Source organism: Myotis lucifugus, unplaced genomic scaffold (genome assembly GCF_000147115.1).
Source record: "Myotis lucifugus unplaced genomic scaffold, Myoluc2.0 scaffold_77, whole genome shotgun sequence".
Taxonomy (NCBI): domain Eukaryota; kingdom Metazoa; phylum Chordata; class Mammalia; order Chiroptera; family Vespertilionidae; genus Myotis; species Myotis lucifugus.
The window spans coordinates 1,687,564-1,704,522 of NW_005871125.1; the positions used below are offsets into that span (position 1 = coordinate 1,687,564).

General features: G+C 36.2%; 1 protein-coding gene across 11 annotated transcripts in view; it reads right to left on the reverse strand.

Annotated features, from left to right (window-relative positions):
* Positions 1–16,959, reverse strand: part of CSPP1 (centrosome and spindle pole associated protein 1) — a 98,938-nt gene that overhangs the window by 20,920 nt on the left and 61,059 nt on the right. For 10 of the 11 annotated variants that reach the window (XM_023755423.1, XM_023755420.1, XM_023755421.1 and 7 more), the window contains 5 exons: positions 15,799–15,946; positions 11,122–11,274; positions 7,800–7,912; positions 4,483–4,632; positions 3,202–3,348 (listed from right to left, as the gene is read on the reverse strand). In XM_023755423.1, the coding sequence (XP_023611191.1) occupies positions 3,202–3,348; positions 4,483–4,632; positions 7,800–7,912; positions 11,122–11,274; positions 15,799–15,946 (711 nt within the window). The remainder of the gene's footprint in view (positions 1–3,201; positions 3,349–4,482; positions 4,633–7,799; positions 7,913–11,121; positions 11,275–15,798; positions 15,947–16,959) is intronic. The other variant, XM_023755425.1, reaches the window with a different exon arrangement.

Below are 16,959 nucleotides of genomic sequence, written 5' to 3' on the forward strand. Positions count from 1 at the left end.
GATCCATAAGGGACACACTCAGGGGGCAGACTCAGTGAGCACCAAAGCCCCACTGAAGCAAGTCTTGCCCCAGAAGGGTGTCTCCGGCACAGAAGTTCTCCCACCACAGACACAGCTAATTCTCACAGCCAACTGGCCTGGAGGTCAATTCCTCCCAGTGATACCTACAACAATCAAGGCTTAACTACAACAAGACTGTGCACAAAGCCCACAAGGGGGTGCACCAAGAGTGTCCACCTCAGGTAATTGGGGAGGCTGAGCCACTGGGCCCTATAGGACACCTAACACAGAAAGCCACTCTATCAACACAGGGAAGCATAAAAAATGCAGAGACAAAGAAACAGGTCACAAATGACAGAAATGGAGGAAAGCAAACTACTGGATATAGAGTTCAAAACCACACTTTTAAAGTTTTTCAAAAATTCTCTAAAAACCGCCGATAAATTGAGTGAGACCCTCAAGAAATCTAGTGAGACCCTCGAGGTTATGAAAAAGAACCAACTAGAAATTAAGCATACACTGACTGAAATAAAGAATATTATACAGAGTTCCAACAGCAGACAAGAGGATCCCAAGAATCAAGTCAAAATTTGAAATACGAAAAAGCAAAAAACACCCAACCGGAAAAACAAAAAGAAAAAAGAATCCAAAAATATGAAGACAGTGTAAGGCGTGTCTGGGACAACTTCAAGCGTACCAACATCTGAATTATGGGGGTGCCAGAAGAAGAGAGAGAGCAAGATATTGAAAACCTATTTGAAGAAATAATGGCAGAAAACTTCCCCCACCTGGTGAAAGAAATAGACTTACAAGTCCAGGAAGTGCAGAGAACCCCAAACAAAAGGAATCCAAAGAGGACCACACCAAGACACATCATAATTAAAATGCCAAGAGCAAAAGACAAAGAGAGAATCTTAAAAGCAGCAAGAGAAAAACAGTCAGTTACCTACAAGGGAGTACCCATATGACTGTCAGCTGATTTCTCAACAGAAACCATGCAGGCCAGAAGAGAGTGGCAAGAAATATTCAAAGTGATGAATACCAAGAACCTACAACCAAGATTACTTTACCTAGCAAAGCTATCATTCAGAATTGAAGGTCAGATAAAGAGCTTCACAGATAAGGAAAAGCTAAAGGAGTTCACCACCGCCAAACCAGTATTATATGAAATGCTGAAAGGTATCCTTTAAGAAGAGGAAGAAGAAGAAAAAGGTAAAGATACAAATTATGAACAACAAATACACATCTATCAACAAGTGAATCTAAAAATCAAGTGAATAATCTGATGAACAGAATAAACTGGTGATTATAATAGAATCAGGGGCATAGAAAGGGAGTGGACTGTCAATTCTCAGGGGGAAGAGGTGTGGGGGGTGCGGGAAGAGACTGGACAAAAATCATGCACCTATGGATGAGGACAGTGGGGCGGGGCGGGGGGGTAAGGGCAGAGGGTGGGGTGGGAACCAGGTGGAGGGGAGCTATGGGAGGAAAAAAGAGGAACAAATGTAATAATCTGAACAATAAAGATTTAATTTAAAAAATAATAAAATAAATTTTAAAAAGTCAGAAAAACAATGTATCAGTTATGATAAACATGAACAGGTTTGATATCCTTATTTTAAAAATATGACTCCCTCATCATGAGGAGGGAGTTTCCAGATCATATTAGGATTCTATGTCTCCACATGAAAATAAAACAGGATTTCAGTTTACGGTGTAATAAAGCTAACAGTTCCCACTTCACATTAAAATCAAAATGCTGAAAACATAAACTCCTAACAAAATGAAATGCAATTGTAATTTGGGTAAAAACACCTTTCCAGATCAGAGCTCATATAGATATGTAGATGTTAAATTGTTCACTTTGCACAGCAGAAAATCAAATACTACATTCATTGGTGACTTTGATAAGACTTCCAGGTGACCAAAATCAGAATCATAAGTACAATATAATCTATAGAGAATGAAGTAAACAAAACATAGTCCACATAATAAGGAAACAAGTAACTACCAAGGAAGCAAAACAAAAAGTTAGGAATTCCATTAATATGATTAAATATACTGATTATGATAAACATAAATAGATTTAGACATCCTATCTAAAAGATTTAACTCTCAGATTAGGGTTTAAAAAAATTTAGGGTTTAAATAAATATACAAGCTAAAAAAAAAATGGTGACAGAAACTAAAAGAGTAGACAGCCTGGATGGTGTGGCTCAGTGGTTGAGCATCGACATATGAACCAGGAGGTCACAGTTCGAGTCCTGGTCAAGGCACATGCCCAGGTTGTGGGTTCGAGCCCCACTGTGGGACATGCCAGAAGCAACCGATCAATGATTCTACCTCTCCCCTCCTCTCTGAAATCAATAAAAAAATAAAATATATATATTTTTAAAGTGTGGTCTACAAGCCAACTGCATCTGAACTCCTAAGGATGCTTATAAAATGCAGATTCCTGGGCTAGCCTCAGACTCAGTAAATCAGATACTTTATAGATGAGACCCAAGAATATACATTTTTACAAGTCCCCCGTGATATCTATGCATAAAGAATTTTAAATACAGCTTTGAAATATGAGCACAGGTATACTAGTAAACTAGATCCTCTAAGGGGCAAGTGGCTTTCTAGGAAGAAAACCTGTCTAATAACTTTGATTCATGTACCTAACTGTGAACTACAACCCTCCTCTACCTTAGAATACCGACTTCAAACCAGTCTGTGGTGAGCCTCCAGGTTTTCTCCTTTAATCTCCAATCCATTGTGGACAAATGTGCAAACAGAGTCAGAACACATTACTAGATAAATGAAATTTTTAAAATGACATGACACAATTTAAGCCCAACTCTGTATTAGTAGATTCAACAGACATTAAATGACTTTGACAAATTGATACGTAAGTTTCCAAACACTTACTTGCAATTTCTGTACTTGTCATGAGCGGTTTGGAGGGTGCTGGTCCACAGACAATAGAAACAAGACTACGAGCTAAGTGAACCTATTACACTCACTAGGGGAAAACAACAACAAAGCTCAATGACATCACCTGGTCCCAGGAGTTCAGTTTGGGCACCCAGAGGCCACTGAACAATAGAGGGGGGGCAGATGCCCCTCCTCCACTCTCCCCTTTATGATAACAATTCTACAACACTCACACTCAAGGTGGGGTAACCTGCAGGCTTGACATTTTTGTCTGAAGCTTACCTTTGTTTCTTTCCCAATTATATTTTCTCTTTCATAGTAGTGCTGAAGTTGTTGGTTATGTTTTTCTTCTTCTTCTTTCTTCTTTTTTTCTGCTTCTTTTCGTCTTTTTTCAGCTAACCGAATAAGCTCTTCATTTTTTAGTCTTTGCTTTAAAATAAAGAGAAAAATATATACACTCCATACATACATTCTTATAGTCCATTAAAAAATGTGCTGCCTTATTTGTCTGAAATAGAGATATAAAATTGAAGATATAAATGAAATAGTGTTCTTTATTTTTTTTAATTAAATCTTTATTGTTCACATTATTACAGTTGTTCCTCTTTTTTCCCCATAGTGAAATAGTGTTCTTTAACATCAAGACATTGTTTGCTTAACACATTGCGTACCACATAGAAATCTCTAAGACATACGCCAGGGACCACACGTTTTTGGGCAAACTGCACGTTATTTAAATCATCATAATGCACTTTAGGTGTTGTTTTTCAATAATTATAACATTTTTATTTACAAAAACAATTAAATAATTAAAGTTCCTAGTACTTTTTTAACGGATGGTACTGCGTAAAACATTTTCCTCTATGAAGAGGGACCAAACAAAATTTACATAAGTATCTAGATTCGCTCTTTTCCATGGGCGTGAAAAAACGAGAACACTCGTGAGTGGTCCTTAACAGATAGCGCACGAAACACGAGAAAACTCCTGAGCGGTACGAAATGTGTTAATAATAAAGTATTAGGCATCTATATATATAAAAGCCAAGCCACCGGAACAACCGGAACAACCAATTGCTATGACACACATTGCCCCCGATTGGCCCCCGCAACCGCCATGGCCCCTCCCCCCAGCCGCCCCCGCCCCCAATCGGCCTCCTCACCCCGATTGGGGGTGGGCAGGCCAGCCAACCTCCTACGCCCCCTGCCCTGGCCCCAATTGGCCCCCCCCTTACCCTCCCCACCACTGGCCTGGCCCGATCAGCCCCCATTGGTGCAGGCAGACCGAACCCCCACCCATGCATGAATTTGTGCACCAGGCTTCTAGTCTTATAACCTCCTTAGTCAGCCTAAACTATTTTTTGGCTTAAAATGTCATCATTTATCTCTTTCCTTAACCTAGTCTTTCAACTTTAATAGAATAATATCCAATGAATGGATATTAATCTGGTATTTTCTAAATGTACCCCAGGACTGGTCTCCTCTGTAAGTAATATATATCTTCTCAAGTCAGAATAAAAATTCCACTTCAGACTAACAGAAAACTGGAGTAGGAAAAAAATGCACCTCCTCCTCTTTCTCCCGCTTCTTCTCCTGTTCCTCTTCATACTCTTGCTGGATCCGTGCCCTCTGTTCTGCGAGCCGTCTTTCTTCTTTTTCTTCTTCAATCCTCAGTCTCTCACGCTCAGCTTCCTCTCTTTGTTTCTTCTCCGCAATCTAATGAATTAAGCCTAGTTATTTCTTTGTAAACTACTACAAAGTTGGAATACCACTTGTTTTTTCCTAGTAGCCTATGAATTCAACATTTGTATCTTCTTTCTGCAAGTTAAAATAACTTCCTAAATTTTTCATCTCTTGCATTTTATTAGGAAGGCTACATAATGTAATGTTAAGAGCTATGAGTAACATTCCAGCTCCACCAAATACTTACAAACTGTGAGACCTTAAGAAACTTTCTTATTCAGTTTTCTCCTCTTGTAAAAAGAGATATTAATGTCTACATCTCAAAGGAGTGCTCAAAGAATGGATGTAAAGAAAATGTAATGTGAAAAATGTCAAAGTGCCTTCTCCATAGAAGGTACTAAGTAATTCATGTTTATGTTATTCTGTAGCAACTGATATGAGATGTCTCAGTTCCTTGGCTTGATTAGGATCCTGAAACAGCAAATCAGTGTTTCAGCATCCAACCGTTCCTTATGCAAGTACCCCTCCCTCAGAACATCCTTCCTTCTGTCTTATCTACTGGTTAGTTGTAAGGTGAGGAGGACTTCAGCCACCAGGACTCAGTGCAACTAGTACAATTTCATCTTGAATGTCCCGGTGGCGTGCAGTGCTGAATATCACTCTGGGGGGACATTCTAAGGCAGAGTCCAAGTCCTGGCGGAAGGGACCGTCAGAGAGTCTGCATCCTCCAAGGGTGAAGTAGGGAAGGAAGCGTGCATACTGGGTACTCAATAGGTTTCAATTACTCTTAAGTAGACATTGATTACAGCCATTTGTATTATTTCACTGCTCCTATCTGCACTGCCTCTAGCTTCAACATTGTTATATCTAGCGCTGTCGATCTTTAGAGCTGTAAGAACTTTAATCTTCATGCATGTCCCATGATTGCACATGCTAGGGTTTTTTCCAACTCTTCTTTCTCAAAAAACCATTAAACATGCACAATCCTAACATTTAGTACTAAGCAGTGTGCTCGTAATCATTTCTCCAAGTATCATATACCTAGAGAAAACATCATTTATTATCTATATGGCAAAACATCACATCTAACACTCAGTTCCCCACTTCTTCCCACTCTGTGAAAAAAAAATCACAATCAGGGTCCCTTCTCCATTAAGGGTCACAATCATAAATGGGTCACACACCTGATGAGTCCATAGAAATGTCATTCCAACAAAAATGCTACACAGTCCTTACCAGAAAGAGGACAGCTAGCTTCTAGGTGAGTGGTTTTCAAACTGTATAATACAAAAATGCTTCAAAGGTTCTACAAATAGTTTATTAAATGTTTTACTTTTAAAGTTCTAATTAAAAATGGTACCTAAACACTCACATGTGTTGTTTACCAAATTCTAGCCACATGAAGACTTCTGCTGCATAACTTAAATTTTTGGTGCAGATAAGGAGCCAAGGCCATCTTTGTGCACAGATCTGAACGTTTAACAGCATCTCTTAACACTTAAGTTTGGAGTTATATCTGTCTGACACTATACTACTGTTGATAGTAATAATAAATATCATTTAGCTAGTTCTGGGTTAGACTTTGAGGGTGAAAAATGGGGACGGTTAAGAGACTGGTAAAGAAAATATGTAAACCACCATTTGACACTGAGGGTTTACAAGTGGGAGAACTGAAAGCTGGACTTACTCTGAAACTAACATAGTCAAAGCGCCCCCATTATTAGATTTTCCCAGAGGGAAAAATTTCCTAGAACTGTACGTTCTGTACCTACAGATGTGATGCTGAGATGAGACTTGGGTTCCAGCAGTGGCTCTACCACCATAGATGAGCCTCTCTGCCTGTATTTTAATTGCATATCATAAAATAAAATACCTTTCTCAGAGAGTTTTGAGGTTTAATGAGATACTATATGTAAAAGTACCCTATAAACAATAACAGCTATATACATTTTGCAATATTTTGTTTTTCCTGAATTCTACCCTCGACCGTGCAACACTTGCTAAGTACAATAGAAGCTACTTGAATTCTGACTTGCTGTCATTATAGGCAACATACACAGGATATTTCAAGTTCAACCAGTAACTCTGTATCCCTCAAAATGCTGCTGCCTGACTTGAGTGGCCTCTGATTCCACTTTCTGATATTCAATAACTATTCATTCTGTCATTCATGAGAAAGGCCTTTCCATCATTTCCACCGTCACCACTCTAGTAACATACCCCTGCTTCCAATGTTTTAAACCTCCCAATAATATACCCTCAACACTGATGCCAGAGCATCCTTAAGGCTGCATCTATTATGTCATTCCCTTAGGTAAGAGGCCACAAAATTAGAATTAGAAAGGTAACATCTTTGAGTAGGATCTCTTTTAGAGGAAGTTAAGAGCCTGGGATTAGATTGGATAGCCTTAAGTGTCAGGCTAAGGAATTTGGAAATTCCTGTAGAAAAGAAAAGCTACTACCAGGTTTTGAGTAAAAAAAGAGTAACATGTGAATCCCTATGAAAGGAAGATTAAACAGATCCCAGAATTAATCTGACACTGGAATGTCAGTGTGGGTGGAGAAGGGGTGACGGGAGGGGAGAAGAAACTGTGAGTCCCTCATGGGCAGGTCTCTCGTTCATCTCAGGTGCTCTCCATAGTATTCAGCACAAGGGTGGGCACAGTATGGGAGAAGTCTGTTTGCTTAATAAACACTGGATGCATAAGTGCCTTCCTTTGGGCATTTCTAATATTTTAAATGCTATCTGTTTACATACATAAATGCAGCAATAAATGCAATTATGATTACATCATATTTTAATTTATTTACAATCTATACTACTGAGTCAAGAATATCAAATCTTTTGGGGGGAAAAATTATTGACATTCTACTAATACATAAGCATCTAGAAAGAGTAATTCTATACCTAAAAGGTGAATATTTTATTACCTTCAGTTTTAGAAATTTCAGCACTCTTTAACAATTAGTGATTTAATAAAGTTTAGAAAAGATTAAGTCAACTGGTACACCCGTCTCCTTATTCTTTTTTTCAAATCAAGTGACATAATTTTAGTACTATCTATATCTGATATATATTAGAAATTGTAGAAAACTGCATGGCACCTTAAAATTTATTCAGCATGCAGATAAAATCTTTGCAAGTTCAGTTCATTAAAACCTTTATGAAACTTGAAACTATGATCAAATAAACATTTCACCTGATACCGAAGAAAATTCTTGTATGATTCTTGCTGTCTAATCTGAAGTTCAGTTAGGGGCTCACCAAATACATTTCCCCGAGCAAAAGGAGAGCTCTGTGTTTGTATATGACCTTGAAAGAGAAATTTGCCAAAACATACCATTAGGCAATGCTTAGAAAAAGTAAACAGTCAGGAATGAAGAGTTAGCTATTAAATTCATATTTTAATAAAATGTGCTAAATATGTAAATCCAAAGATTACAGTCAAAAAGGAAGGCTGAGATTAGAATCTGAAGACCAAGTGAAAAGTAATGCGACAAAGAAAAATGAAACTAAAATAAAATTAATAGTTGAAAAATCATAATATAGCTGTACCTTAAAGACACCAAGAAAACATAAAAGGTACTCCGTAATAGCTAATCAACTCTAATTGCAGCAAAGGCTTTAAAGTAAAATTTATGGAGAGAAAAAAATACATAAAGTTCTCATGTATGTAAATATCCTTTTAAGAAACTGCTTAATTATATATTAAATGTATTATGTACATATATGTAAAAAATATCTAAGTTGTTTAAAAAAAATCAGTAATTCCAAGTCTTCTACCTATGATTAAAACAATAAACAAGAAAGTAAGATCTAAAATCTTTTTAAAATTAAAATGACTCTTTGAATCATTACAATTTTTATTTAAAAATTCTATCTAATTAATGGGACATAAACATGAATAATAAAAATGTTATCTATTACCTATAAGTAGTATTACACATTCTGGGAAAGGAAAATATTTCATAAAAGTTGAAAAATAATTAATACCTCAGGAGTCTCTACAAATGCAGAAAGAAAAAATTGTATTTAAATTTAAGCTTCATATAACTTTTTGTGTACTGACTCGTTCTTTGTACCATCAATCTAAAACATTTACTTTCTCTCACTCATATAGTTTGTGTAGGCCGACTATTTGAGAGTTGAGCTGCTATTTAGAACTCTTTGCTCTGTATTTCAATTTATTAATACTTATTTGAATAGATCAGCAGACAGCAAAATCAATACTTATGCTATGGTATAAAAGCTGGTAGCAAAACAAAATTGAATGGTATTTTTTGCTTCAATGATCACTCAAATTCTAAGCCTTTGGGGCAATTAGAGAAGAAATATCAAAGACAAGGACAAATTCTTCTAAACATTTATAATAAATTATAAAAATAAAATCACAGGGAAACACTGTTGTACACAAAGTAAATGGAAATATATCTAGGGATCATGGTAAGCCACAAAATAAATTTAAGCCAAATTAGTATGGACTTCATAAATATGGTTCTTTACCCAAGAACCATAAAGTAAAGGGGGGGAAATGAACATTAGGAAGACCTCAAAACAGACAAAACATTAGAGTATAATGAACCTTAAGCACACATTATAACATTCAATTTTCTTTCTTTTTAAAAAAAATATATTTTATTGATATTTTACAGAGAGGAAGGGAGAGGGATGGAGAGTTAGAAACATTGATGAGAGAGAAACACCAATCAGCTACCTCCTGCACACCCCCTACCGGGGATGTGCCGGCAACCACGGTACATGCCCCTGACAGGAATCGAACCTGGGACCCTTCAGTCCACAGGCCGACGCTCTATCCCCTGAGCCAAACCGGTCAGGGCTATAACATTCAATTTTCAGTTGTATTTAAGTTCCCTAAGGCCTTTAAATATTAATGCCACATATGTGTATGTGCACACATGTATAAGTACACAAACATTTACACATATGTTATACATACACAGACACTCATACACGTATATTATGGAATAGCAACAAATTAGGTGACTTTGGATAAATCTTGCATTCAGAAAGTCTATTAGGGAAATGAAAATTAATAGAGAAAATTTCAACTCACAAAAAATGGGGGAAACCCTGGTGGTGTGCAGAAAGGCTATGGACAACAAATTCTACTGAGCATATTCAATCATCATGCTTGTGTTGTTTCCTGAGAAGGGGTCATGGAAACTATTTTTCCAGGATTTGCTGGTAAGCGGAGCTAAGTGATTGTTAGTTACTATGACAGAAAGTGCGAGGCTGAAACAGAACTACAAACAATGCGGAAGAACTACAAACTGGATGCGGAAGAAACGGGCAGAGAATGGGGTCTGTAGCACAGAGATCTCAATATAGACTATGAGAAGAAAAGGCAAATGAAGAGAAAAATAATGATAATAGAAAGAAGCCAAAATTCTCTTAGCAGCAATAATATGAATAGGTATTTTGATGCACCTACTGCACACTGAATTATTACAGACCCAGAGTGAGAATCAAATCAATAATTTAATCAAAATCAAAAGTTTCAATTTTAGTGCTCCCAAAATCAAAAGTGGATCTACGGGGCAAAATCTACAGTGGGTCAAAGTAAGAAAGCATTTCTGGTAATTAGGGATCAAATAGCGGTGCCCACGGAAACAACGAACACTCCACCTCCTGAGCGTGAAGAAAGGCTGCACAGAGTAGCGCTACCCTGGACTGAAAGATGCAAGGCCAGTGGTTCTAATCACAGTTTGGTCAGTAAGTCATAAGGGTTAAAAATAAAATAAAAAATTTTAGTCCAAGTTATTTTAAAAGGATTTCCTAATGTCAAGTTCTTTCCTAGTCTAACATCGAAACTTTTGTGAAAGTAGAAGAGCAGAATTTGTGGCAAATAATTGGTTACTTTTATAGGCATCAACTTTCTTTGAGAAAAATATGATGCCAACTTTTCCTGGCAAGTCATAAAGAAAGATGATGAGTAATTTTCAATTTCTAGAACTTCTAATTGATGGATGTTGCTTAACAGCAAACCAAAGATAATTGCTTAAAAAAGGGGAGATGTGACTCGATATAAAATTAAACTTTTAATTATTCATTTCTTTGTACATTGTGGTTTTACAAGGGAGAACAATTATTATAAAACAAGCAAAAAATTAATTTTATTGTACAATTTGTCATACCACATCTGATACCTCTCACCAATTCAAATAGTTATGGGTATAAAAAACAAACTATATGTAAAAAGACTAGTTGATTTTGAGCAATGTCCTTCTACTAGCAAAATAAAAATGTTAGCAGCAGCTAAAACATGCATAAGCAAATTACAAAGCTGAGAACAGTATTAATTAAGAAGCAAACTATGTTTCCTTATTCACTTTTTTCAAAATACCTATGAAGAAAAGGTATTATAAAAAGCACAAATAACATGTTATGCTTCCTGACTCAGAGTAACCAAATTCTCAATATAGTAAGACTTCATCAGAGAACAGAAATGTTACTGAACAATTTTAGAAATGTAAAAGAAAAGACAGAATGTGATTAAACACCTGAGTTTTTATCTGCAGAATCTTCTAGGCTCTCAGCATTTGAAGTGGCTAAATTTTGGTCTAGAGATACAACAGCCCTTTTATCTTCATATGGTCTTGCATCTGGATTATGGTAGGCATCTATATTTTGTCTGTGCATCTTATTCAAATCAGCTGAGAGGGGAAAAATAAGCCATTTATTTCAATAAATACATTTTTATAATTAGTATGCTTAATACATTTTCTCAAAGCAGGGAATGTGAAACAACAACAACAACAGGACAGAACTGGAATAATTCAATGATACCTGGTGCCCTGAAAACTTAAAAAATAATGTTACAAAACAAACTCAAAATCTTTGACAACCCATAAAAACCATATTTATCTCTTGTTACTTCAGAACCTGGATTCTCTTTAATACAGAAAATACAGCAACAATTCAAATAAGTCATCGTGAATTTTACCCAAGATCATTAGCATTCCTAATGGAAAAATATAATCTGTGTAGTTTTAAAACATATCCACAAATCCTTTGACAATTCTCCCTTCAAGATGGAGCTCAATTCCCTCCCCTCAAGTGTGGGCCATTGTTCATAACTCACTCTTATAAACAGGATATTGCAGAATGAAGGTATATGACTTCTGAGGCTCCTTCATAAAAAGACATAATGGTTTCCACGTTGTTTGATCTACTGCCTCACTCACTCTGAAGAACGCCAGCTATTATATCACCAGGACACTGAAGGAGCCATAGGGAGAGGCCCATGCGACCTGAAACTGAGGCCTCCGGAGCCATGTGAGGAGCCAGATTGGAAACAGACTTTCCAGACCAGTCAAGCCTTCAGACAACGACAGCCCCACCTTCTGACATCTTGGACTGCAATTTGTGAGGAACCCTGAGACAGAACCATCCAGCTAACCCACTCACAAATTACTGATCCACAGAACTACAAGATAATAAATGTTTGTTACTTTAAAACGCTACATGTTGGGGTGATTTGTTACACAGGAACAGGTAGCATGGCAAAAATCTGACAATGTAGGACTTGTTCAAACAACCAGAAAACAGATCTGAATGACTGAAGAACTCAAAAGCTTTAACAAATAAAAAGTAGTTCTCCACACACAATTTGAACAGTACTGCAGCAATGAAAGCAAACTGAAAACTGGATGTAAAAAGTATTTAGCAGGAGGCCTGTTATGTTCAAGGACGTGTTTTGAACATGAATCTCAATTAGAATACCATACAGAACATGGTAAATAACATGTGAATGTTATTACCAAAGAGAAGGAGAGTTCGGAATCAGGAAAGTTCAGATCCTGTTCAACATTTAGGACAGGATGGACTGAGAGTTCCTTAAGTAAAGGTGGGTGGGAAAGTCTAATAGAAAAAGAACAGTGTGAGAAACAGTTCCAAGGCGGTAAACATGAAGTATTCCAACAACATTAAAGTAGTCCAACTTGACTAGAGCACCAAACACATGTAAAAGAGCAATGACAATAGGAAAATACAGGCTGATGCCTATTCTGAAGTACTCTGAAACACAAACTGACGATTCTCAATTCTGTTCTGCAGAAGCACATGCGAGGAGAGACAGTTTTGGTGGTTATAAAAGTAGTACTAATAATAATGGCAGCTAACATTTAATAATCACTATTTTTATATTCTATATAACTTATATGACCTGGTACTATTACTTTCACCCCAGTATTACAAATGAGAAAACTAAATTAACGTGCCCAAAGATCACAAAGCCAGTAAATAGCACAGCAAGAATACAAACTCAGCCAGTGAGATTCCAGAATCCTCAGTGGTTTTTGAGTATAGAGTAATATGATTGGGTATACTTTTGATACATATAGCTTGGATGTGAAAAACAAAGTAGAATGAAGTAGTTGCGAAGAAATGGAAAAGCCCAAGCAAGACATTATAAAGTTCAATTATGGTGGTAACATGAATAAAAACAAAGAGAATTCAAAGAACACTGAAGAGGCAGAACTTATAGATTAGTATGGACTGGATATGAGGAGTCAAAAAAGACCCAACTCAGCATTTTTCAGTTTGAATGATGAAAATTATGATGTATTTACAGGAAAAGGCAACAATGAGCTGGATTTACAAAGTGAAGTTTGGTTTTGCATACCAGGTGTACATAATTCACCAAGCCTCAGGTGCAAAGATTCAGAAGACAGGTCGAAAGTGAAGAAGAGAATTTTAGAAGTGGTCAGGGGCAAAGAAAGAGCTACATGAGGATCATTCACGGAGTAGACGTAAAGAGAAACATCGGAGCAAAAGAGATGAGGTGGGAGAGAACGGATGGAGAAAGAACATATCTAACTCAAGAAAAACACAGTATCAGAAGACAGTCCTAGAACAAAGATCATGTTCACAGACCTACAAGCATTTAACCTGTTCATAAAATGCATCTAAATGAATACGTCAACTGAACAGAGGACAGCATCTGGGAGGGTGCACAGGATGTAAAGTAAGGAAAGAAGGAACTGTCAACACAGTTCAAAGAGAAGGAGGACCAATAATGGTTAAAACCATCAATTGGAAATCAGGACCAGTTAATTGTGAAATGTAGCATCAGTAGAGCTGTGGGAGCTAGAAGTCATAATATGGAATATGAACCAGTAACAGGCAAGACTGGCAACAACAAGCACAGACTACTTTTTGAAAGTGCTTTATATAAGGGAAGTATAACAAGGTCAAGAGTTTTGTGTTTAAGAATACAAGTAACCTAAGTATGTTTAGAAGTGGAAGGGAAGAAATGAGTGAAATAACTGAAAATGTAAGGAGGAACTGGGTGAAAGCACAGAGAAAAGCTGATCACCAGAAAATTACCACGTGCCAAGGACTGGTAAAACAAGAATTAGCTAGGTGCTCCTGAAATCGCCATCAAATCCTTAGCTCTATCTGGATATGGAGGAAAATGAAAATAGAAAGATGACGGGAAAATTGAGTTCCCCCAAAAAAGTCACCAAAATGGTATAAATTTAAATGGGAAATCAAATCTCATTGTCATCCAATTCACTAGAACAGCATAAGACCAATTTACATAAATGAGAAGTCACAATCAATAATAATACACGTAGTATTCTATTTTCTATTACAAGATTCAGTATATCAGGCTCACTCCTTCCAGATAATACTCACAGCCATGTCTGTTACCTACTAGTGAGTGCTTAGGGACTGTAACTTCATTTTGACATTCACCCACACAAACCACAAATTAAGAAATAACCTATAAGTAACAAACACTAAGTTAAGTTTCAAAATCAGTAACATGTTATAATTTACTGATGTGATTACACATGATCCTCTCAATCAGAATAATCAATGTATTTATATAAAAATAAAATTAGTTTCAGCAGAGTACAAAATTAGTTCTTAAAGATTTAAAACTATCAGATTTAGCAATCAAAACAAATCTATATTTTTACTGGAAAAAAAATGATTAGTCAATCAATTGTCACTCCTTGTCTATCCTTCTGTGAGATAATGAAAGTTTTGAATTCAGCTAAAAAATGAAAATGAAAAAGGCACATCTATCAAGAGTGTAATTTGCTAACAGCAAAGATGTCATTGAAAAGGGGCCTCTATTTCAAATGTAAATCTTATCATTTAACATAAAATTGCTAGCATTACAAGAATAATTCTGCAACAAACAGAATAACAAAAGAAAATGTCACAGATTCACAGTGGAAAACAATTCTACTCCCTGAACAATTTCTTAGACCATGGCTAAAGTATGTGATACCTACAGGTAAATAATATATAAATAGTACTTAAATTTTTCATTCCTTATTTTTTATATGATTTAAACACAGCATCCCTTGCACCCTATTCCAGATCACTTATTTTAAAGATATCTTACTAGTTTGTTGTTTTTTAAAAAACAACAACAACAACCTTGTAATAAGGGTTTTATTACTTATACTAGGAAATTTTTTTAAATTCTAACTAGGTAAGTATTTGCCAACTAACATGAGTAACATGAGCTTTTCTCTGCAACTGAGTTATTATCATCAGAGACAATTTATAATAGAAATAAATGAATAGTACTCTGAAGAAGAAAGGCTTTCCAAGGAGTTGTTATACAGATATTATCAAAATACCTTTTTTGCATTAAGCTGCATAAAAAGAGACCTTGCCTTGCAGGCTATGACTGCCACTACTGTCTGCTCATCAATCTTTTCAAAAGTTAAAAATAATTGTTTCTAATACCATAAAACCAAAACCAATCAAAACTTTTAATTTATATCATCCAATTGTCCGATAGTAAAGCTGTTCTAACTTACAATTCCATAAAAATGAGTGCCTTGAAAAAATGAAATGGCATTAAATGGAATCTCTGCCAATGATATGGGTCACAAATTTTCTTAGATAATTTCAATTGATGTAATTGGTACTGCTTTGCTCATGAGGCTGAGACATGTTTATTCTCTTATGAATTATCTCAATATATATATTTGCCCATTTTCTATTGGTCTTTATATCTTATTATTTAACAGCATTAAATCAATATATATTGAAAGTATTATTTTTTTGTCTGTCAATACTGAAAGTGGTTTTTTCTTAGATGGTTTTTAATTTTAATTGTGTTTAAGGTAATTATTTTTAATACAGAAGCTTTAAAACCTAAAAAAATAAATGTTTCTTTTAAAAACAACAAATCAATTGAAACAACATACTTATCAGGTTTCCCTCTGTGTCCCTGAGAGGAGCACCACCTCCACCTTTCCCCCAGGGGTTGTAACTTCTCATTTCAGCCTCTAGCTTAGCTTCATAGTCTTCCTTTTCTTCACGTTCTTTCTTCCTTCTCTGTTCTCTTTCCCGAATCTTGACAACATAAGAAATATTCACAGTAAGTGCTTACAAGTACTCTGATACAAAAAGTTAGTTATAAAAACACATCTTTCTTACTAGAGAAAAATTGGAGATTTGTTTCAGTATGCTTCACTATAAAATTTAAAATCACAAGTATAGATAATAACCAATTTTAAAACTTTGCTGGTTGGAATACACAGCTGATGCTGCCTCACATCATGCCACTAGAGTCCTTTCCAACCACCGATGCCATGTGGGCTAAGCCAACTCCTCCATCCCACCCGCAAAGTCTACCTGAGCCATTCCCCGCCCCTGTCCAATAGGGCCTCCCTACTTCCTTTTTCATCCACCCTTTCATGGAACCTGGCCAGCCAGAAACTACTCCCTCCACTTCACCAGATCCACTCTACCCTGGCAAACTCCATTCCAGAATTCAAAAAGGTTGAAAGTTCAAAGCTTTTTGGGGAATACAGTCTTATCATCATCAAGCATAATGACAGTCTTGTTCTCTGGAGAGATATGGACAGGCAATCAACAAGTAATCTACATTTTGGAAACTTACTTTTAAAATTATAACCACATGCATGGAAAATGTAAGCAACCACTCCAGTAAGGCCAGTGAAGTCAGCACATACATAAAATAAAATTCTAGAGTTTGAAAATCTAGTTTTGTCGATGGTGTTTTTAATATGCTCATTTGAAAACAGAAGATAAATTCAGTTTTTTATTTTGTAGAATCCTAACATACGGAAAATAATGTTGGTAATTCTGTATTTTTTAAGGAGATTGCTCTTGTAAAAACTGAACGAAAGGAGCTTTAGAAGAAAGCCAAGTGGAACTTTACAGAAAAGTACCTTAGGTTGACATATGCCTACCAAGAGACCCAGGGCCCACTCAGAGATAAAGGGTATTCCCCCCAAAACCCCATACATTTTGATACTCTTCAGTTAACTCTGTTCAAACATTACAAGCTGCAATATGAAACCTTGATCTTTCTCCCTATAGGTGCCTACCTCTTTTTCCAT